This window comes from Mustela nigripes, chromosome 18 (assembly GCF_022355385.1).
Source record: "Mustela nigripes isolate SB6536 chromosome 18, MUSNIG.SB6536, whole genome shotgun sequence".
NCBI lineage: Eukaryota > Metazoa > Chordata > Mammalia > Carnivora > Mustelidae > Mustela > Mustela nigripes.
The window spans coordinates 34,550,482-34,575,145 of record NC_081574.1 but is presented as its reverse complement, the minus strand read 5'-3'; the positions used below and the strand labels follow the sequence as shown (position 1 = coordinate 34,575,145).

The 24,664-nt window shown below is 38.2% G+C and overlaps 1 protein-coding gene across 1 annotated transcript in view; it reads right to left on the bottom strand.

Annotated features, from left to right (window-relative positions):
• The window catches only part of ADAM9 (ADAM metallopeptidase domain 9), a 148,159-nt gene that overhangs the window by 58,195 nt on the left and 65,300 nt on the right, over nt 1–24,664 (bottom strand). The window contains exons 12-13 of the mRNA XM_059384151.1: nt 18,327–18,498; nt 9,452–9,544 (exon numbers count right to left, since the gene is read on the bottom strand). Of these exons, the coding sequence (XP_059240134.1) occupies nt 9,452–9,544; nt 18,327–18,498 (265 nt within the window). The remainder of the gene's footprint in view (nt 1–9,451; nt 9,545–18,326; nt 18,499–24,664) is intronic.

Sequence of the window (24,664 nt, the reverse complement as noted above, 5' to 3'; positions counted from 1 at the left end):
CTACTTTTTTCCAAATAGGGAGGAATTCCTTACTGTAGAGAGTAAAATGGAGTCTCTTGCATCAAGCAGGGCCCTGTGTCAAGCAATGACACAAGTAGTTCAGGTACTGCCCCTAGGAGATATCATCCGGGACACATGTTAGCTGACACCACCAGAACTGATAAGAGAATAACCAGAAGAGGTCTGCAGAGACCCAAAACTCACTAAATCTCTTTAAAAAGGGAAGGATTTTGGCAGCAAGCCGTCAGACTCTTCAGACCTTGCTGCCAAGGCTCTGCATGATTAATCTCCAAATAGAATGTAGAGCCTTTACCACTTGAACATCAGAAGCAGTGAGTGCAGAGAGCTGACCCAGACCAGATGGAGGCCTTGTCTCAACCACACGTCCACAGTTCTTTCACTTCCTGCGCCCTTCTGCTACCTTGTTTGTTGTGTGCCTTGTCTTCTCTCCTGCTCCAGGTACTTTGTAAGGAGCCTAGTTTCATCACATAGTGAACTGTCACTGAGTTTGGAATCCTGAACCTGGTTTCTGATTGTGATTTAACTTTGCTTATGACTGAATAAAACTGACATCATAGAAAAACACAACTCATGTTGTTGGCAGGATTCACTGTCATTGACTCATCATGTGTTAGAAAATTTAGAAGAATCAGAAAAGACTCCTAAAGTCTTGCTTGAATTTGACTATAGCTGAACTGAAAATAATAAACTGGGCAATAAATTTATGTGAATATAGAGTTCCCCAGAGTCTCACTGAGAGTGAAATCCTACGGTATTGGCCCAGGCAGGTGAAAGAAAGACTGGTTCTATGCAGGGAGCAGTCAGCAGCCAAAGCTCGTCTGGGGTTACGCCTTTGTCTGTCAGGCACGGCAGAACTAGCCAAAGCTGAGACCAAGGGACACTGCCTCAGAAAGGCACTTGGAGGGCCAAGAAAAATTAAACCATTTGTAGGTACTGCAAAGATATATGCCACTACTGGCCAAATTAATCTATAACTTGGCAGAAAGACGTGGACAAAAATTATAGGAAAATCTGTATAAATATCCTAGGGTATAAGTGGGAACTAGAGCTTTACATAGTTAAGAAATTGTATATAGCAGCTGCTAGGTTATAAAAAAGGAAGAAAGATGTGTGCACTAGGTAAAAGCCCGAAAAGGATGGTGAAAAGGGCCCAGAGGCCTGACACCATACTTTGTATACACTTTGTATACTTTGTACTTCTATACATTGTATAGAAGACCTGTGGAGCTCCATAGAATTCGAAGCTAGAAAGAAGCTCACAATCAGGACCCCAGGAGATGCAGTCATGGATCTGAAGGATTCTAAAAATGTAAAGCCCTTAGTGTCCCAGGCGCCCACTGCAGAGGTTCCCATCTTACCTATAAAAACCATCTCGCAGTTAGGCCAGGGCAGACAAAGGGCAAAGAGCTAGCTAATTAAGTAATGAGGCAGGCCAAATCAATGAATAATTTAAAATTTAAAGGACAATAACCCCTTAGGACCCCAGGATCCCCATCCTGAGGATCCAGGAGACTATGATGACCCTGGGGCAGGGGGCCGGAAGGAGAATAAATTATCACAGCAGACCTAGAATTACCAGGAAGAAAGTATCAGGTTACAGTAATGGACAAGAAAACCTGTGGAAATAGCAGAGGACAAGAGAATACAGTCATGCTCCACCTCAAAAGATTAGAACAGAATTTTGTCAAAAACATATATCTGATACAGACTGGATGCTTCATGTATGGGATAATGGGGCAAATACAACAGCATTATCGGGGCAGAGATGCCTCAGATATCTTCTTTAGCTGAAAATCCCTCTTTAAACCAAGGAAATGAAGGAGAAATAAACCACCAAAATTCTATCCCTCTGGCCCTGGATTGCTTTGGCATGGAGAAAAGTAAACTCTTATCTAGACCCCACGAAATTTGGAGATAAATAGAATTGGACTGACTTAGAGCAGGCTCAACTGCATTGCCACCAATTGGTTATTCCGGTTCTGATCTATGACACATCCTTTGAGGTGCCAGGCACTAATGGGATTAAAAGAGCACTGCTGTTAGGAACCCTGGAAAACATAAAGATGTCATTTACGAATGTGCTAGCAGGATGCCATACCATGCAAGATGTAATAAATATATGCAGATCATCAGGCACACATAAGATAACACTGACAGCTCAGGAAACAGCAATCACATTAGCGGGATATACCTAGGCCCTCAAGGGCACCTGAACTACTCACAAAATGAACACACAGGCAATCATCTGTGGAAAGAGACCACACCAGAAGGTTCACAAGTAATAATACTGTGCAGGTATCTGCAAACACAATGAGCAGACCATTTGCAGAGAGAGGACACAAAATTATCTGAACTATCAAAAAAGAGGGAACAGCAAATATATCCAGAAAGAAATCAAAGAAATATCAATAAGAAGTCACATGGAACAGAAATTAGTTAGAAACAGAGAGCCAAGAAATACAGAAAATAATAGAAATTGATACAAAAATCGAGACAGAAGAGGAGGAAAAAAGGAACATTTCAATGAAACCATTAAAAGAGGAGCAAGTATACCAGCAAACAGTATAGGAAAGGGAACAACAGATTTACTAAAATGTTCTTCATAAAAAACGAGAGGACCTCAGAATGGATTGGAAGGCCACCAAATCCAGGGATAATAGGCCACATATGCAATTAGCATTAAAAATAGGAAAGGAAATAAGAACAGACACATTTTTGGTAGGTACAGGATCCCAAATATCATTATTAAAGAAAGAAAGACCTAATGAAGGAAAAACTATAAATACTGAAGAATCAGGAGGAAAAATCCATAGAAACAGAAGTATTAATGTAAGAACAGAACCTGTGAGACATACTTTTGTGAGTGTACTGCAGCTAGAAAATATTATAGGAATGGATTTAATTCCAAAATTATATGAGGAATGGATGCCATTCAAAAGAAATAAAAATAAGAATATATGCTTAACATAGGGGTGCCTGGGTGGCTCAGTGGGTTAAACCTCTGCCTTCGGCTCAGGTCATGGTCTCAGGGTCCTGGGATCGAGCCCTGCATCAGGCTCTGCTCGGCGGGGAGCCTGCTTCCTCCTCTCTCTCTGCCTGCCTCTCTGCCTACTTGTGATCTCTCTCTCTCTCTCTGTCAAATAAATCAAGTCTTAAAAAAAAAAAAAAAAGAATATATGCTTAGCATAGAACTCCCCAGACTCCATAGGGAATCATTTACTAAACAATACCCATTAAAATGGGTATGTAAGGAGGTAACAGAAAAGATAATGGAATTATTAAAAGACAGTACAATTATTCCAGGAATGTCATCCAGTTTTATTGTCCCACATGTTCAGTGTTAAAACCTAGTAGACAATATAGGGTAACAACAGATTATAGAAATCTAAATAAAGTATCACCAAAATCAATGGGAGCATTACCTGACAGAAAAGAAGTAATTTAAAAGATAACTAGTTATAATGGAAAATATTATGTGACTATAGATATGTCAGACATGGCTTTTGCAATACCTATTATAGGAGAAAGCCAGGAATACACCAAAGTCTCATGGGAAGGCAAACAATATCAATTTGTAAGGTTGCTCCGAGGATATTTAAAGAGCCCAGTATAGCACATACTATACTGTCCACTCATATAGAGCAATCATTGTACAAATCTCTAGTAATAGTCTATGATAACATAACAACAAAAAATAAGGAGCAATTAAGACAAGAAAAGGAAAAGTTAATACAGGATTTAAGGGAAAAGGGATGGACTATTAACAATGAAAAAATATCAGGCCCAGACACTCATTGTAAACTTCTAAGAATTCAATGGTCTTCTGAAGGAAGGAAAATGCTAGATAAGGTTAATAGATAAAATATAAGCAATAGGACCACCTAAAGATAAAACAGAGGCACAGAGAGTTAAAGGCTCATTTGGATATTGGAGATAGCATACCTTAATATAATAGCATACCTTAATATAATAGATACCTTAATATAATCTTAAAACCTATTTACAAAATAACTAAAAAGGCACCAATTTTGAATGAGCAAAACAACAGGCTTTAGATACATTAAGGGATTTTTTTAAAGACATTTCAAACAATATACTATTGAGCAGTAGGAGAACCATTAAAAAAGAAATACTGGGGCGCCTGGATGGCTCAGTGGGTTAAGCCTTTGCCTTCGGCTCAGGTCATGATCTCAGGGTCCTGGGATTGAGCCCCGAATCAGGCTCTCTGCTGACTCTCTTCCCCCTTCTCTCTCTCTCTCTGCCTGCCTCTCTGCCAGCTTGTGATCTCTCTCTGTCAAATAAATAAATAAAATCTTAAAAAAGAAAGAAAGAAATACTGGTAAGTAGAGAATATGGTACATGGTCCCTGTGCACAAAGAAGGAACACAAACCTAATTTTCTACCAGTAGGATTTTGGACTACAAAGTTCCCATATTCAGAACACAAATATTCTATATTTGAAAAACATACATGGTAGCTATACAAAGCTTTAAAAAATATAGAACCTCTAACGGGAAATCAAAAAATAACAGTGTCAAGTCATATACCTTTGCTCCACTGGATAAAACTGAGCCCAGAAGAATGGACAGGTATCCAAATTGATTCAAAACTAACGTGGAAATGGTATATTCAAGAGACCTCTTTCCAGAGACAACCAAGACTCCACACGGAGGAAATATATAAGAAGGAAATAGACTTGCCAGAATTTACTCCAAGGAAGGGCAGGCAAATCCATACTCGAAACCTAGGGAAACAGGACCCACCCTGGTCCAAACGTCTATCAAATGCCTAGTTTACAGAGACATCAGCCTCCACAGTCTCTGGAAGAACAACAGACAGCTGTAGCACAGAGACCCGGGACAATTTGATACTCAGGGAGAAAGGTAGGACTCAATCTGCACAACATGTAGAATTAATTGCAGTAGTACTGGCTGTAAGAAAATCATTAAAGGAAAATCAAAGCACCATATATATTTTTACTGACTCATGGGCAGTAGCCCTATGGTCAGGAAAATGGCCAAGAAATGATTCTAAAATAAATGCCAAAGACATATGGTCAAGAGAATATTGGGAAGAATTATATATAGCTTTAGAGAAAATTAAAATTTGTTACACGTGTGTCAGCACATAAAAAAGTCAACACAGAGGTATCAAAATATGAGGCTGATGCATTGACAAGAGACATTAAGGCAAAAGAAACAAAGGAAGGTTTAAAATTAAAATTAAAAAGAAATAAGAAAGGATGGAGACACACATTGCCACCAGTAATGGTACAAAGAGAGAGGGATGGAAAACAGGAGGAACTCAAAGTAATACCAACTGAAATTTAAAAAGACAGGAAACCAATATCACATAGATAAGGAAATAACAGAAATACTAATAACTCCACATACAATTATGGAAATACATAGAAAGCATACATAGGAACACACGCCTTATATAAATGGTTCACTGAAAGAAATCTTAAAAGTTACTTGGCAAGAAATAAAAAGAACATTAAAAGAATGCATCACATGTAAACAGGTGATATATAAACACAGGTACACCGCATCAATAGATACATACCTACAAGCCTACCACATTTAATTTTATAATACAAATAGACTTTACAGGACCTTGAAATCACAGCTATCAACAGATATATACCACTACCATGGTAGACCCATATACAGGATTAGAGATAGCTCTGGTTGCCTCTAGCCCATCAGCTCATGCAACACTAAGAGCTCTAGAGTCATGGGCAGCTCACTTTGCAGCACCAGTAACAGTAGAAAGTGATTAGGGAACTCATTTGGCAGCCACCTTAGTTTAAAAGCTCTGTGATCTATGGGACTTACAATGGAATTACCATCTAGCCCACAATCCTATAGCTGCTGGATATACAGAGAGATTTAATGGATTATTAAAAATAGAATTATGATTGATAAGAGAAACAAAGAAGTTTTTAACAAGGCCTGGATATAGCTTGCTTTTTGCTAAATCAGAGAGGCAGGTTATAAAAAGATGGTCCTCATAAGATGTTAAACAACCCTGCCCCAGACACGGAAAAAAGGGAGGTAACAATAGACACACTTAGCACAGAAACATTTCTTGGACTACAGGGGCTAAAGGACAGTTGCGACTTAAGAAAATCCAGGACCTTGTTCCTATGGACATCCCTTAGAATACCTGAAGAAAAATTACATACTAGAAGGGTTTTCCACTACAGATCAGAAAAAAAAAATCTTTAGGGGTATCTGCGTGGCTCAGTGGGTTAAGCCTCTGCCTTCAGCTCAGGTCATGATCTCAGGGTTCTGGGATCGAGCCCCACATCGAGCTCTCTGCTCAGCAAGGAGCCTGCTTCCCCTTCTCTCTCTCTACCTGCCTCTCTGCCTACTTGTGATCTCTGTCAAATAAATAAATAAAATCTTTAAAATAAAAAAGCTGATATATATTTTTATGCCCCTGGTTATTACTTTGTACTTTTCATTATAAGACAAGTCTAATACACGCACACTTACATCATCAGTTAGAACACAAAAATCCAGTGTTGATCTAGTTTCCTGCTAATGATACTTCTGGGCAAAATATTACTTATAATTATCAACATTCTCCCGATTCTCTGTCTTGCTGAACTAATCAGATACTTCACTTATTGCCATAATAGAAATTGCCACATTGGTAACAGGACCCAACCACGGTGTAGAAAAATAGCTAATTACACCATCTGCTTAATTAAGATATCACTAAAAGAATAAGATTTTTTTACATTAGGAGAGAAGAGAGAAAGACAACAATTACCAGACTCAACCACACCAGACCTCCTAGAATCTCCTGAAAAGGATCTAGATTTGACACTTAAAATTTGGGAGGACAATCCAGATATGGAACAATACTTTTCATTCATCTAACCATCAGATGCACAATGGGTAGAACATACGTGGTCAGTACAGCACCCTAAGTGTAAGTATGTAATTAGAATTGACTCATCTATACTGATTTATATAGCTAACGACCATCCATGCATTGCCTGACCTACCCATTGACAAAATAAGACTTAGAAACCCTTTAAAGTTCCTGGTAGGACGAGGCATCATCTCTAACTTAATTATCTCAGCAATTCAGGAAGCAGAAATCCAAAGTTAAGCAAGAATTATATGAACTCAAAAAATGTGAACCCCTTACACAATGCAGTAGAAAACTTAGGTTCCAAAATTTTCTCAGCATTTAAAGAATTACATTCTATTGCCCACAGAACTATGTGTGATTATCATGCATACCAACTGGAATCTAAGTATAATAGTGACCATAAGATTCAGGCCCTGCAACAAAATTTACTTAATCTGAGAAATACTTATTTGAATGAACAATTAAAAATTAGTTGCTAAAGAATCAATAACCTTCTTGAGAGAGCATGGAATAATATTAGAAACATTACAGTAACAGGAAAAATGTATTCTTCTAACTGGACTGAATCTCTTTTACAATTAGACCTCTTGAGACCATCAGGTTGTGACAATACAGGGCAATGTAAACTTTCATTGTTAAGACTATTGGAGATCGAAGCCTACTAGCATATGACTCATATGCTGTGCAACAACAAATACAAGGTAATACTGCACTCTGGAAACGTGTATAACCCTATGGATAGATGGATATTCATTATCCAAAAAAATGGTATTTCAATGATCTCTTAACATGTACTATACCCGGCATGAATTGGAAATCAATGCTAATCTTCTTCCTTTAACAAAAGCACCCACTGAAAAGTTGTTTTTTAACATGGGACTCTTTAATTGGATAATTTGTGCTAATGTTTATTCAGAGGTTAAATTCTTTAATCACATTAAAATGAAGGATACTACTATCACCATAAATAATGAACATATTAAAATATTGTATGCTATTAATATAACATAATAAGTAATGCTACCAAAATGGATACCTACATCTCAGAATATTCATACAGAGATCTTCCAATATCTTACCATACTAAAATAACAGAAATACCTTGGGTTAAAACTGACAAAATTGATAAACTTTTGGATGAAAACATGGAAGGACTCAAAGCAGACCACAAACCCTTAACCAACAAGCTAACCCATTTTAAAAATGCTACACAGGCCCTTCATGCAGCTTCAGCGTGGTTAATATTAACTTAACTCCATTAAACAAAGACATAGAAAACATAATAAATGTTCCTTTCTAGAATTGTTAGCAAACTCCTTCAAACATGTGATTTGTTCTGACTCATGGTCTGACTAAAAACCTTTAAAATACCTAAAGATGGGATGGAATTATCTCTACACATTTGGGAATCCATTAAGGAAATTCTTCTATTATTTTCAGTTACCACTTTTGTTATATATCTTATTAAATATGCTATTAGAATGTTAAATATGCACTCTTACTCTTAAAAAAGAAAAAAAATCACAGAAAGACTATGATTCTCCATACCCTCACTGTTCTTTTTTGGATACACCAAGAGTCTATACTGAAGATCCATATGTATTTTTTTGATTTTTACCTTCTTTTTGTTTGACTTTATTCAACTAGATGTGACTCTGAGGTGGAGTTCTTATTTGTGTTTGCTTGATTCATTTTAATGTATCTATCTTGGTTGGATCTGATGTGCTCCTTATCTTATATGGTTTGAATTTAATTGATTTTGTTTGATTTCCATTGAAAACTTGATTAAGTAACCTAAACATATCTTTTGCTATGTTACCAAACTACTCTTGCCATCCTGCTTTAACACATATTTGATTCCTGGCATGGCCCTTAGAGAATTTGCCAAGAGGAATCATGGGGTAGAATGTAGAGAGCAAAATGGAGTCTCCCACATCAAGCAGGGGCCTGTGTCAAGCAATGACAAGAGCAGTGCAAGTACTGCAGCTAGGAGATAGCACCAGGACCCACAACAGCTGACCCCCCGGAACTGATCACCAAGAACCAGAGGAGGTCTGCAGAGACCCAAAACTAATTAAATCCCCTTAAAAAGGGAAGGATTTTGGCAGCCAACTGTCAAAGTCTTTGTCTATGACCACCTAAAAATGGTAACTGCCGCTGAAGGCTCTGTCCCAATGATCTCCATTATCTCCAAACAGAAGCAAGATCCTTCACTGCTTGAACATCAGAAGCGGTGAGTGTGGAGAGCTGACCCACAGATCGAGGCCTTATCTCAACCACACACCCACAGACTGACTTCGAGTTGGTTCGTTCACTTCCTGCGCCCTCCTGTTATCTTGTTCCTTGTGTGGCTTGTCTTCTCTCCTGCCCTGGGTGCCGAGTAAGAAGCCCAGTTTCATCACATGGTGAATTGTCACTGAGTTTGGAATCCTGAACCTGATTTCTAATTGTGATTTAACGTTGCTTTAGGATTGGATAAAGCTGACATAGTGGAGAGACACAGCTCATGTATGTGCCTTCACAGTGGTTTCATGACACTTACCCAACAGTCTTTACAACAGTCACCATATGCACATTCAGCAGATGATTTAAGTTTACAAGTACTTCCTTCACAACAAGGGTCGGATTCACACTCCTGTGAAAAGAAAATAACTGTCAACAAAGAAAGGAGTCATTGTCATCAATTTTCATTAATCAAAGTCTTATCTCAGATCTAGTATCTTCTTTCAAACTGGGCTATAGCAGTTACTCTCTGGAAAATCACTTACTATCTTTCTGAAGTTATCAGTGACTCTTCAGCTACAACCACTGAAAGTTCAACATCTTTCAAAGAACTGAAATCATACAGAGAATGCCTTTTTGTCTTCTGGAACTGCCAGAACAAGATACCATAGACTGGTGGCTTCAACAACAGAAATTTATTATCTCAGAGTTCTACAGGCTAGAGGTCCAAACTCAAAGTTCCAGCCAAGTCGGGTTTTGGGAAGGACATTCTTCCTAGCTTTGCAGACAGCTGCCTTCTCGCTGTGTGCTCAGATGGCTCCTCTTCAATTTGGATTGCCTGATAGAGAGAGCAAGCAAGCTCTCTGGGGTCTCTTCTCTTAAGAGCAATAACCCTGTCAGATCAGAAGCCCATCCTTCTGACTGCATTTACCTTAATTACTTACCTAGAGGCCCCATCTGTAGATATAGCTACACTGGGGGCTAGGGCTTCAACATATGAATTTGGGGGAGGAGGATACATTCAGTCGTACAGTTTCTTTAATCATCACACAGAATTAAGCATCCACCAATACCTTTCTCTCTTCATGCTCAAGGTCTGACTTCTCTTATGGGTGTGTCTTCACATTATGTGACCATTCTTTTTACCTCGCCTGGCTTCTCTCACCCCACCTTAAACCTCCATGTCTCCCCCATCACACACACACCCCAAATCCCACAACCTCCTACCCACAGAGACACCTCCTCTACATTCCAGCTAATGTGCTCAGGTCTGAATTGTTTGAGGGAGAAGGAGGGGGAAAGAGTAAGAGAAGGGACAGAAGGAGGAGGGATGTGAGGGGCCCAAGGAAATAAGCTTTTTTTCATTTTTGAAGAATATTAGTCCTACGACAGAATTCTAGGTTGACAGTGTCTTCTATTGAGAACTGCAAATATGCTATTCTATTGTCTTCTGGCCCTTAGCATTTCGGGGCGGGGGGAATCAGCTGCCATTCATATCTTTGTTCCGCTGGTTTTTATTGGCTTCTTTCATTATTTTCTCTTCATCTCAGCACTTTGATTACAGTACACTGAAGTAAATTTTCTTTGTAATGTTTCTGGCATGGGTTCACTTGGTGTTCTGAAATTGTAAGCCAATGTTTTTCCCTAAATTAGGGGGGTTCTAAGCCATTATTTTATTTTTTTCTCTCATGCTGTCTCCTGAGATTTCATTAGCAGTTACATGACTATTTGATATCTCCTACATGTCCCTGATGCTCTGTTCATTTTTCTTTTTGACTCTTCTATTTGTTCTTCAGATTGGGGTATTTCTTTTGATCAGTTTTGCCCACATTGACTCTTTTCTGCCGTATTAGTTTCCTATTAGTTCCAGCCAGTGAAACTTTCATAAATTGGACGTCTTAGTTCTATAATTTCTATTTGGTTCTTTATTATCTAATTTACATTTATCTCTAAAACTTTTTATCTCTTTAATCATGAACACCATATATTTTTTTAATTCTCTGATGATAAACAGGGGAATACAATTCATAGCAGTTTTTTTTTTTTCTTTTCTAATAGCAAAATGTTAGGAAAAAAACCAACTCTACATGGTTAGACAAAGGTTAAACAAACTCTAGGCAGGCTGGTGGAAATAACAGCATAAACATTATTCCAAGTTCTCTGCAGTAAAATCCACCCAATGGAACAATACTCATAAAAAGGAATGAAATATGAATACATACAACAACTTAGACTGACCTCAAAGGCATCACATTCTCAAAAGAGAATATATCTTATGACTCCATTTGTCTAACACTGAAGTGGCAACACTACAGCTAGAAAACAGTAGAGGTAGCCAGGGCAGGAGTTGGGGGTGGGTATGAATACAAAAAGGTAACAGCAGAGAGTTTTTTTGTGGGATGACAATATAGTTCTGTGTTAACTGAGGTGGTGTTTACATAAATCAATGAGTGGAATAAAATTACGCATGCAGTTAAAAATGGTAGTTAAAAATGGTGAAACTGCATCACCACTTCCTCATATCAGGTAGATCATATGATAGTTATCTTTCTCTGCTTGACTTATTTCGCTCAGCATGATACGCTCTAGTTCCATCCATGTTGTCGCAAATGGCAAGATTTCATTTCTTTTGATGGCTGCATAGTATTCCATTGTGTATATATACCACATCTTCTTGATCCATTCAACCCCCATGGTGATGCTACATGAGGGCTTAAGTGGGTAGAAGAAGAATCAATGAAACAAGATGGAACTGGGAGGGAGACAAACCATAAGTGACTCTTAATCTCACAAAACAAACTGAGGGGTGCTGGGGGGAGGGGGGTTGGGAGAAGGGGGTGGGATTATGGACATTGGGGAGGGTATGTGCTTTGGTGAGTGCTTTGAAGTGTGTAAACCTGGTGATTCACAGACCTTTAACCATAAAAAGAAAAAAAGTACTGTTAAAAACTAAAAAAAGGAAAAAAAAAAAAAACATTATAGTAAATGAAAGAAGCCAGTTACAAAGGTCACACATATGGCAGAGTTCCATTTATATTAAACATCCAGACTAGGTAAGTCCATGGAGACAGAAAACAGATTAGTCATTGGCAGGGACTGTGGGGAAGGAGAAATGGGGAGTAACTTCTTAATGGTTATGGGGATTCCTTTTGGGGCAGTGAAAATATTGTGAATCTAGACAGAGATGGTGGTTGTGTGTGAATGTACTAAATACCAGTGAACTGTGCACTTTAAAATACAGTTTTAAAATACAATTCTGTGAATTGTACCTCAAAAATAAAAGAAAGGGTCCCTAAAAAAAAAATGGTGAAACTGAATAATGTCTGTGATCTAATTAATGCATCAATGTCAGTGTTCTGGTTTTTATATTGCATAAAGCTACGTACAATGTCACTTTGGGGGCAAACTGGGTAAAGATACATGGGGCTCTTTGCACTGTTTTTGCAACTTCCCATCAGTTGACAACCATCTGACAACAAAAATGTAAAAATAAATGAACCCTCGGGCGCCTGAGTGGCTCAGTTAGTTAAGTGTCTGCCTTCAGCTCAGGTCATAATCTCAGGGCCCTGGGATAGAGCCCCGCTTCAGGCTCTCTGCTCAGCGGGGAGTCTGCCTCTCCTCCCTCTGTCTCTTCCTCTGCTTATGCCCTACCCCTCCCGCTGCATCAAATAAATAAATAAATAAATAAATTATAATTTAAGCCTTGTACCATACAAAAGAATTCAGATGAAATGGATCACAGTCCTAAATGTAAACCCTAAAATTACAAGCTTCTAGGAAAAAATCTTTGCAACTCAAGATTACACAAAGATTCCTGAAATATAATACCAAAAAAGCAGAGCCCATAAAAGCATAAATTGGTAAAATGGGCTTTCATCAAAATGTAAAGCTTCTAGTCTTCCAAAAACACTGTTAAGGTAATTAAATACAAGCTAGAGACTGGGAGAAAATATCTGCAAATCACGTATCTAGTAACGGACTTATATCCAGAATATAAGAAGAACTCTCAAAACTCAAGAAGAAAACTACCCAATTTTCAAAATGTGGAGAAGAGGTGAACAGATACATCATCAAAAAAGATCTACAAATGGCAAATAAGCCACTGAAAACAGGCACCACATCACTAGTCCCTAAGGAATTGCAAATTACAACTTCCGTGAGGTACTACTTCACACTTAAGAGAACAGCTAAACTGAACAACTATGTGAAGGACTACCAAGGATGTGAAAGAATTCGAACTTCCAAACACTGACGGCAGGAATGTAAAATGGTACAAACACTTTGGAAAACACTTTGAAAATGTCTTGAAAAGTTATACACCTAACAAATGACCCAGTCATTTCACTCCTAGCTATTTCCCCAAGAGAAATGGAAACATAAGTCCATAGGAAGACTGGTATGCGAGTCTTCCCATACAGCAACTTTATGTGTTAAGAGCCCAAAACTGGAAAGAACCCAAAGGTACATGAACAGATGGAAAGATAAATCAATTGTACCATATCCGTACTATTCAGTGATAAACAGCAATAAAAAGGAATGAACTACTGACACGGTAGCAACATGGATGAATCCCAAAATAACAGACAGAATGAAGCCAGATGGACAACATGAAATTCACTTACATAACTTACATGAAACTCTAGGAAATGCAGCTAACGTACTATGACAGAAAGGAGATCAGTGATTGCCTGAGGCTGGGAGAACAAAAAGGGATGCAAAGGGCACCAGGGCGGCGCAGTTGGTTAGGCAACTTCCTTCGGTTCAGGTCATGTTCCTGGGGTCCTGGGATCAAGTCCCATATCAGGCTCCCCTGCTCTGCAGGGAGCTTGCTTCTCCCCCAGCTTGTGCTCTCTCTCTCTTTGTCAAATGGATAAATAAAATCTTAAAAAAAAACAAAAAACAAAAAAAAAAGCAAGAGGGTGGCGGGCAATGAATGGAAAGAAAGGATTACCAAAAGTCACAGAGAACTTTTTGGAATAATGATGTGTTTCTTACCTTGATCACGATGATGGTTTCACACAAGTATACACATGTCAAAAATGTATCAACTTGTATGCTTTAAATATATGCAGTTTATTGTTGACCAAGTGTTCTCAATTGCATATTTCTTACTCTTTGCTCTGTCCTAACATAGTTTATTAGTTCTTTTAGTAAAGCTTCTGTCTTTCCTACAGGCCCCTGAGCTTTGCTTGTCCTTACAGAAAAAGTGGAATGTGCCACCCCCTCTCCCCTATCGGCTTTTAGTGGAAATCGGCTGACTACAGCAGAACACTTTTGTATCAAACCTCACTGGTCATTTCCCCTTGCTTACCCAGCTTCCTCTTAAAAGATTCTGCCTACCGGCTTGCCCTCATCTTGACCCTTTAAAAGAAAAGCCTTTTCTTATTTGATTTTAAGGTGCTTTCAGATTTCTGAGATCAGAGCATTCTCCCTATTACAATAGTCTTTATTCTGAATAAAGCTTTTCATTATCTAAGTCCAATTTTGGTTTCTTTAACACTGTATACAATTATATTTTAAGAAAGCTGCTGAACTGTTTTCAAAAACACTGTGTAAGACATATGGCTTCATAAAAGATTAAAGAATGAGGAAACAGATTATATACACGGGAATTCTGTTTATGATAAAAGCATAATTTTAAATGGTTTTATAACAACTGATCATTAATGGATAAAAGTTAATCCCTTAGCTTATTCCACGTGGGCCCCCTCAACTAAAGAGCTAATATAAAATTTTCAATTACAAAAATGCTAAAAATTATGGAGGGCTTATGATGACAATCTTGAAAAAAGAGTACTATAAGCCAAGCCAAAATACAAAATTCAGAAAATCTTAAGGGAAAAAAACCTGATAAATTTCCTTCATTTAAATTTCAAATTTCAATATAATAAAATACATCTTACAAAAACCTAAATGTCAAGAGTGAATCCTAAGACAAACCAAGAAACACACTCTTAACTATAGAGAACAAACTGATGGTTAAGAGGGAGCTTGGGGGTGGGTAGATGAAATAGTGATGGGGACCAAGGAGTATGCTTGGCCGGATGAGCAGTGGGTGTTGTATGGAAGTGCTGAATCACTATATTGTATACCTGACACTAATATTATACTGTATATTAACTGGAACTTCAATAAAAACTTTAAATATAAATAAATGAACAATAAATAAAGGAACTCAGAAGAAAAAAATGTCAACTAGAAAAAAAGTAATAGAACACAAAATGGAAATGAATTAAAAATTATAATTAAAAAACACAGATTGGGAGAAGAAAAGAGAGAACCATAAAGGAAACTTTAGGTGTTAATGACATGTCAAAGTAGTCATCAACTGTTACAAATGTTACTGTGCTGCAGGACGTGGAGGGTACAGGAAATTGTGTGTGTGGTGTGCGTGGTGGTGATGAAGTCCCAGAACCTAAGTCAGGTTCCGTGGGGTGAGGTTCGGAGCTGATGACTAAAGAAAGAATTCTTAAGACATCTTTGGTGCAAAATGGTGGTTTATTAAAGCACGGGGACAGGACCCGTGGGCAGGAAGAGCTGCTGCCCCGGGTTGTTAGGAGTGGTTGGTTATATACACAGGAGTTGGGTAGGTGAGGACAAAGGGGTGTTCAGAAGGGCTGTTGGGGCAAAGAATACTATCAGGATATTGAAGGCTTAGTTGCTATCAAGTAAAGACAATTGGGAGTCTCCTGGTGGAATGTTACATTCCTGCTATCAAGCATCCTTGTTAATGAGATTTAGGTTTAGAAGAAACTTAACTTTATTTACTTTTCCTTCTACCTCCACCTCCTTCGGTTTTTATGGAGGGGAGGGTGACATTAGGCTTGAGGAACTGAGTTCTGTGTCTTTGGAAATTGGGCTATTGATAAGGTAACTTCTTTGTTGTAATCTCAAGGACATTTGCAAACCAAGGGAGACTCCTGTCTTATAGGATTGTGATCTCATCAAGTTAACTATTTATCGTTTTATGGCAGTCAGGGGTGCCTGAGGAATGCTACACCTATGGAGGGGAGCGGATGGAAGGGGGGGGTGCAAGGCGCCAGCTCTCGCTTTGTCCTCAGCCGGCCTCCTGCTCCCTCATCAGTGGTATATGGGAACTCTTGGTACTTTCCACTCAATCTTTCTGTGACCCTAAAACTTCCCTAAAAGATAAAGTTAACTAATTTTTTAAAAGCTAAATTCTAAGCTACAGACAGAGGAGAAATATTAAAACATACACAAAACAACAGATTTTGCCCACAATATGTGAGCTCCTAAAAATCTATTTAAAAGAATGAATGACACAAGAGAAAAATTGTTAAGGGACATAAAATGAGAATACATAGAAAAAAACAAGCACATAGTCTATAAGCATATGAAAAGATTAATAATTGAAATAATAATCTTCTTAAGAAAACATGTATTATTCTTTCCTGGAAAGACTATACTGTAGGGGGCACCGAATGCCACCATAAACTATTGATAAAGTGTAAACTGACACAGCCTTTTTGTAGGAAATTTCATAGCCTCTAACAAAATTTAAAAACATATACTCTAATTCTACCCTAATGTAATTAACTTAGAGAAACACTTGCATCCCTGCCTATATAGACATTGGATATGCACAAGGATGTACTGTTTGCAACAAAAAAAATACTATTTACAATAAATGTTCATTAATAAGAGTATGGTTCAAGAAATCATAGTATATCCTTATATGGGAACACCAGTACATCCTTATACGGGAATACTAATCAGCAGATTAAAAGATTGTGTCTACATAAGGTATTGACATGGAAAAATCCCCAAGATATACTAATAGAAAACAAACAAAAAAAGAAAAAAACCTCTGCATACAATATATTAAGTCTGCTATGCAAAAAAAAAAAAAACCCTAAGACAAACCAAATGATTTACAAATGTACATTTTACATGTGTGTAAAAAGGCACAAAGTCTAAAAAGAAACACACTATCCTTTTAAGAATGATTACCAATCCAGAAGGAAGTTTAAAAACTAATGGTGTGAAAGGGGAACTTTGCTTGTACTTACTATTTGAAACTTTTGCACCAAAACAAAATCTGTGGTATTTGAGACAGAAGTGGTATTCTTTTTTAAAGAGTAATTCTGTAGTGTGAAAGTTCAAAATGCAAATATAGACCATCTTAGAAAGTTTTGTACTGAAGTGAACAGTTAGGAGAAAGCAAAAGATATATAGTATTTAAAGAAGAAAGATCTGAGAATGCCTAGAAAGGAAAAGAGCCTGGTCACCCAAACACTATAACATTAATTTAGAAATTAAACATAACCTTGTTAGGGCCTTACTTTCTTCATCTGATATGAGAATACAAAAATATCCATCTCTTAGGGTTATTGTAAGGATTTTACCACATCAAAAATTTAAAAGAAGTCCCTGACAGCAAGGGTATAATGAAGGCCCGCCATAAGTCCATCATAAAATACATGCTGTCTTTCTAGAGCATGAAGTCATCTGCTTCTAAAGCATGAAGATACAGTCAGATACAGAAGAAGTACTTGTGGAAAACATTAAGAATATGGTAAAGCTTAAACAAATCTAAACAAATTTCTTCAAAATTTAATGGAAGGCCAAGAAGGAAAGGACTTTTACACAGACCACTTTGAGAGGAAAATGTAAGATACAGAATAATAATAATAAATATGGGCATGGGCTTATGGTGCTAAGTGTGCATAAAGGTCTGACAGAGATCAGGAGGCACAACACTGAAGGTTAATAAAGGGAGAATGCTCATCTAAGTAGCAAGAATTTTGTTCCTGAAGGACTCCGGAAAATGGATCAGCTTCAATTTATTATTAAAATGAGTCCAACCAAAAAAGTATTTCGCAATGGTAATGCCAGAATAGTGAAAGCTTACAAATGAAGAGCGAACCGAAAAACTGATTAGTTCTTTAAAGTAAATAAATGACCTAATAACCATAACCGAAATGGCAGAAGTTAGCAAAAAATGGAAGAATAAACATGGTGCTTTCCTGACATCAAAACAGATGACACCACTAGTTATGGTCTGGGAAGGAAGACATGGCCAATCCCAGGAATATGTCCCCACAAGCAAAATACCAATCCTCATTTGCCACTAACTTTTGCCAACTCCTATGCCAGTTGCCCAAAGCAAGCTATTCCATTTTTTCCAAATCCTGAAGTAATTTCACAAAGCAAAAATCAAAAATTAAACTGACCTTTGGAGTACCACAGTCACACTCTTCCCCGGGATCCACCAATTTATTACCACAGAAAGGAGCACTATAGGCTTCATCAGGCTTTGGAATATTAAGAAGGCAGTTTCCTCCTTTATTTAAAGTTAACTTCTCAAAGTCCTCTGCACTGCAACTGCTAAAGTTTCTGGAACCTCTACAATAAACATTAAGAAAAAGATCTTATGTCATAGCAATTATTCACTGAGATTTTAAATCACGTCCTCAACCAATAAGTGAATATTTAAAATGGCAGAAAATAAACTACCAAAAAATAGAGAGAAATGAGAATAAATATAATACATTATTTCAGTTACTACATAATATTCACTATTGGGGTTATAATATATTATACCCCCATGAAAATATCTTCCAAACATATCAATTACATTAATATATAAAACCATAAGAAGACCTTAGAAATTATCTAGTCCTATCCAAAATTCAGTTTTATTTACATTCTATAATAAAAGTTCCTCAAATATTTGACACTAGCTATATGTTTCCCCAATCTTTTCTCACTCTACAGGATAACATTGTTATGTTCCCTTCACTATCACATACAGGGAGCCATGTGAAAATAATGTGAATGGGCTTTCCAGTGAGGATTCATGATAGCCACCAACAAGGAAACTGCACAGCGCAGAGTTTCAGCTAGATTCTGAGGTTTAAACCTTCTGGTAATTCCTGAGACCCATGCTTAATACTCTGAAGGCTAGAACAGCTTCTAGAAATTGCCCACCTTGAGCTATCCATGTGAGATCTATACAAACCATGAGCTATGCATGTGAGATGTATACAAATGCAACTTTGATTTGTTCTACATATTGTTGGCGGGGTTTATTTGTTTTTTTAGTTACGGGTTTACGCAGTAACTCTTAAATACATTCAGAGAGTCCCACTATTTTCACTTTTGAAGATTACAGAGAAAAACACCCACATATACACCAAGGATCTTTGAGAAATCAAGTCCGATTGAAGTTTTATCAGGGGAATTTGGTGCCCTGAAAGACTCTCTTTCATCAGCTTGAGCAGTGGTGCCAAGAGTAGCAGTGGAAAAGAAAACTGTGTTGCATTATAGTTATTAAGGAGGCATCCCTCTCTATGTTGGCTCTTTTGTACATCCAGAGAATCTAAGAAACAGATTCTTTCTGTGACACATTGTGTTCTGGATATACATATTATACTCTTTGCTAAGTGGCCCGAAGTTTCTAGAGAAGTCAATAGTCCAGACTCTATATGCTCTTGGAAATGGAAAGCGGTCTGCCTAGACATTTTGGTACCATTAACTACCAGCTGAAAAAAGAAGTCTTGAATGTGGGGTTTTGAAGGATTTTAACAAACTGACCAGCAGACAAAGAAAGGTCAATTGTCTGGAACCAAATAAATAAATAGGCAAAGGCAGTGTTTTGACTCACATACAAAGAAAAGATATACCACAAGTCCATTAACAATAACAAAAAAGGCTTGTTTTCAGTATTCTTTTTCTTACTAATCCCTTTTAATGATATTGTGAGGAAGAGTCCTCTTGTACAATATCATTCATTCAAGTATTTCTTGAACGTTATTATGCACAAGGCACTCTCCTTCTGTACAAGGGATAAAATGATGAACAAAGCAGACAAAAATCCTCACCCCTACAGAGCATTCTAGTGAGTGAGTCAAACTAAACACATAGTAAGTAAACTGGAGAGTATACAAAGGTGATAAGTGCCATGGAGAAAAGTGAGAAGGTGAAGCAGGTGACCCAGGCAGGCAGGGGGAAGGAGGAAGCGATAGCAGTCAGGACAGGTACTTCAACCACTGTGATAACGAGTCCGCACTGGATGTGTGGGAAAAGAACAGCACACCAGGAAGGAACAACAAGTGTGAAAGCCCTACGGTAAAATCCTGCCCTGTGTGCGCAGGGAACAGTAAGGAAGCCAATGCGGTTGGAGTGAAGTGAGTCGGGGAAGGAATGACTAATGAGAGATGCAGTCAGCAACAGTGAGAATAGGCCATTGTAAGACTCTGACATTCTACTGTGAGGGAAATGAGGAACTTGGGGGGGGGGTGGTGGTGATACAATGGGAAGTGGTGAGCAGGAGTTTTAACATGATTCGACTTGTACTTTAATTGGATCACCATGGTTCCTATTTTAAGGAGAAAGTACATACAAGGGGTTCTTGCAGAAATCCACTCAAATGTTGATGAGGTACCAGCATGACAGCAGTAGAAACAGTGAGGAGTGTCTGGATTATTTATATGTTTTAAAGGAACAGCCCTTAAGATGAAGAATCTAATAAAAAGAGAGAAGACAAAGATGACTCCAATATTTGGGGGACCGAACTGCAAGAAGGAAGGAGTTACCATTGACTGACGTGGAGAAGACTGTGGGCGGAGCTGGTTTTAGGAGAGCTAATGGAGTTTGGGTCTAACAGACATCAGGTGACACTGTCAGAGTAGCAGTAGCTAGTAATTACCCAATTAACAAAAGAGACTTCAATTTATTTATTTATTTATTTGGTAGGAGACTTCAATTTAGACAGAGGTTTGTGACTGCTTTTTATTTGCTATTGTTGATCTATATATGATCTATACATGTCTGCCATGTAGTACACATTCAATGTTTTCTGTAAGAATACACTAACCAGCCAATAGCCACAAATATACACATGTCTACACAACTGTGCAGACATGTGTATATTTCTACACTTGAGTCCCTAATTCTAATCTACATAAGGTCTATCACTTCTGTTGGGCCACCTGGGTGATTCAGTCAGTCAAGCGTGTGCCTTCGGTTCAGGTCATGATCCCAGGGTCCTGGGATCAAGCCCCATATCAGACTCTGCTCTTAAAATCTTTTTTTAAAATCTACATAAAGTCTACCATTTCAAAACAGATTATTTTTTAAATAAGTTTCCTAGTTAGTAGATGGGACACATTTTCTCACAAATACAATGTCTAAAATGTTTCATCCTAAAGCAACCCATTTAAAAAAAAAAAAAATCTGTTTCCCCACAATGGAGTTGACCATAATATACTGAAAAGGATATCAGAAGCATTTCTGGTGCTTTTTACCTGATGGAGAGAGTAACAAACATTTCCATATTGCTCTTCAGTAAGCCTATGGGAACTACAATGAAGATATTTTTCCCCTAGTTATCCCTGGATGGCACCTACAGTAATAAAGATGATCTTTCTCCTAATACTTGGTTTGAATAGCAACTAAAGTATTCTGATTCTCTACGTATCACCTCTGGGTGGTAGGATCTTAATTTAAAGCATCTCCTCATCTCTTTTCTCACACCTAGGTAAGTTTCCTAAAACTGCATTAAAAGGAGATAGATGTAAATGACAGTAATGGAAACAATCTAGCAGAATAAAGCCAAAAAAAAAAAAAAGGGGGGCAATTATCATTTAGAACATTCTTTCTATGAGTAATTTGGAAATAATGAGAACACAGTTCCACCATTACCATCCTAATCCTCCAGGCAAGGAGTAGGAAGTCCTAACACAGGGCTCTAAATGATGGCAATTACTTAGATATTTTTTAAACAGTGCCCTGCAGCACCTCATCAGTTGAGCATCTGATACTTGGTTTCTGTTCAGGTCATGATCTCAGCATCATGAGATTGAGCCCCATGACAGGCTCCGTACTCAGCACCCAGCCTACCTGAGATTCTCTCTCCCTATCCCTCTGCCCCTCCCCTGCACACTCATACTCTTGCCTGTTCTAAATGAATTAATTATTTTTTAAAAATAGTGTGTCCTGATTATTGAGGCTTTCCTGAACTAGTTGGCATTGAGGGCCATGGGTAAGAAAGCCATTTCTCCAGAAAGGTACCTCCCAGGAGGAAACCTCACACTTTCAGAAATCTAAGAGCAGTTACACGAGAAAAATACTACCAGCCCCTACCAAATACCTTCAAAATATCAGAAATCATATTACAAAGTTAGATTATCCACTTTTTAAACAGAACTGGCTCCAAATGGTTGAGCAATCTGAGGAAACAAGTCAAATGTCTATATATATCGACTGCATCTAATAAAAGGCCTAACTCATAATGAACATTCAATTAATATTTACTATACAGCATATGAAGTAGAAGGTGGGAAACTTATCCCTGAAAAAAAATTTAATACCACCGAAGACAGCATAATCATTCTTCTCAAGCTATTCTTAGCAAAAACTGTTCAAAGACATTGACCAACATATTACCAAAATATAACATGAAGGCACAAAATACCAAAAACGACTCAAAAAGGAAAAGTAAAGAAACTATAAGGGGGAGGGAAAAAAACAGGTACAATCCAATAAAGCCTCCAGACACTAGAATTATCAAATAATAACCAAAAACATCCTGCTTACTCTGGTCAGGGAGAAAAATGACAAGCTCAGAAATTTTAATAGGGAAATAAAATCCCTAATAGTAATACAGCATGTATGAAAAAACTAGATAGAAATTTGGCAAATGAAAGATAATAAGCAAAATTAAGAATTCGATGTATAGGGGTGCCTGGGTGGCTCAGAGCGTTAAGCCTCTGTCTTCAGCGGAGGTCATGATCTCAGGGTCCTGGGATCAAGCCCCATATCAGGCTCTCTGCTTAGTGAGAGCCTGCTTCCTCCTCTCTCTCTCTCTCTCTCTCTCTCTCTCTGCCTGCCTCTCTGCCTACTTGTGATCTCTCTCTATCAAATAAATAAATAAAATCTTTAAAAAAAAAAAAAGAATTTGATGTATAGGTTTAACAGCAGACTACAGATAAAGATAGTCTCAGTGAACTGGAAGATATAAAAAGAAGTTACCCAAAAAGAAACACAAAATGTTAGAAAATATACAAGAAAATATAGGAGGCCGGATTTTGTGCGGTCTTACACAGAGTTAACTAGAGTCACAGAAGGACAGCAAATATGCAGGAATACTATGCACAGACACGATATGTAAAGAAGCAGTATATGCAAATACAATAGTGGAGAATTTATCACAACTTATGAAAAATATCAAACCTCAAACTTTAAAACTCAAAAAACAAAAATAAAATCCTCAGCAGGTATATCAGCGTGTATGCTTGTTTTTTTTTTCTTTCCACAACTTTAAGAAACATAAAAAAACTTAAATTTTTAAAAAATTTAAAACTATGAAAATAGCTGACATACATAAATCCACTTTGACAAAATAACATTTTAGTGATAGCTAACATCAACAGCAACATAGACCCCAAAAGAAAAGAATAATACCAATATGCTGAGAGAAAATAGCAGATAATCTAGAATTCTATATTCAACAAAAATGTCCTCAAGACGAAAGAGAGGAGGGAGGAGTTAAGATGGCAGAGTAGTAGGGTGACCCTGAGTTTGCCTCCTCCTCCAAACACAGCTAGATTAACATTCAACTATTTTGATCAAAACAATCTGAGGATTGGGGCGCCTGGGTGGCTCAGTGGGTTAAAGCCTCTGCCTTCAGCTCAGGTCATGATCCCAGGGTCCTGGGATCAAGCCCCATATCAGGCTCTCTACTCAGCAGGGAGCCTGCTTCCTCCTCTCTCTCTCTGCCTGCCTCTCTGCCTACTTGTGATCTCTGTCAAATAAATAAATAAAATCTTTAAAAAAAAAAAAAAACGATCTGAGGATTAAGGAAACAATCTGCACAGTTGGGCAGAATGCGGCAGATGTGAGGTTCTGAGCCATGAACTGGGGAAGAGGAAAGCCACGGGGCTGACAGGAGAGGGAACCATTTTCACAGAGCAAAGTCAGGGAGAGGGCGAGAGCGGGAGAAGATGCAGCAGGTAGGGACCACACAGTAAGTGAGGAAATCCTCTGGGTCGTACTGCGAGAGATTTCTGCCCTTCCCGGAGCATATTTGGAAGAGTGAATTTTTCCTCTCCAAGAACAAAGGGCCAGCTGGGAGCCACGCAATGGATCGCCGTCTCATCCTCAGGAAGGGGAACTTAGAGCAGCTTTTTGCTGTCTGCCACAATAGAATCAACCCTCTGTGTAACTGCCTTTCTTGGATAGACAGGAGTAGGGGACCAACTCTTCTGAAAATGATAATCTGGTTGCAGCATTTCACTGTGTGTTACGGTAGACTCCAGCCTCCATGGGCACACTGTGACTGCTTTTCTGGGACAGGACAGAGCACCGTAAGGTTCTCCCGGTGAGGAGGGGGGTGTGGAATGATTCCGCACCTTGCCAGGACCTTTAAAACGTGGGAGTTTTGAGTCCCAGCCACAGACCAGAAATAACATACAGGAGATCTGTGATGTGGGGCATCTGACAGCCCAAGAACAGACAGGTTAAGGACAGGGAACTGAAGAAAGCCCAGGACACAGGAGATTATTTGCTT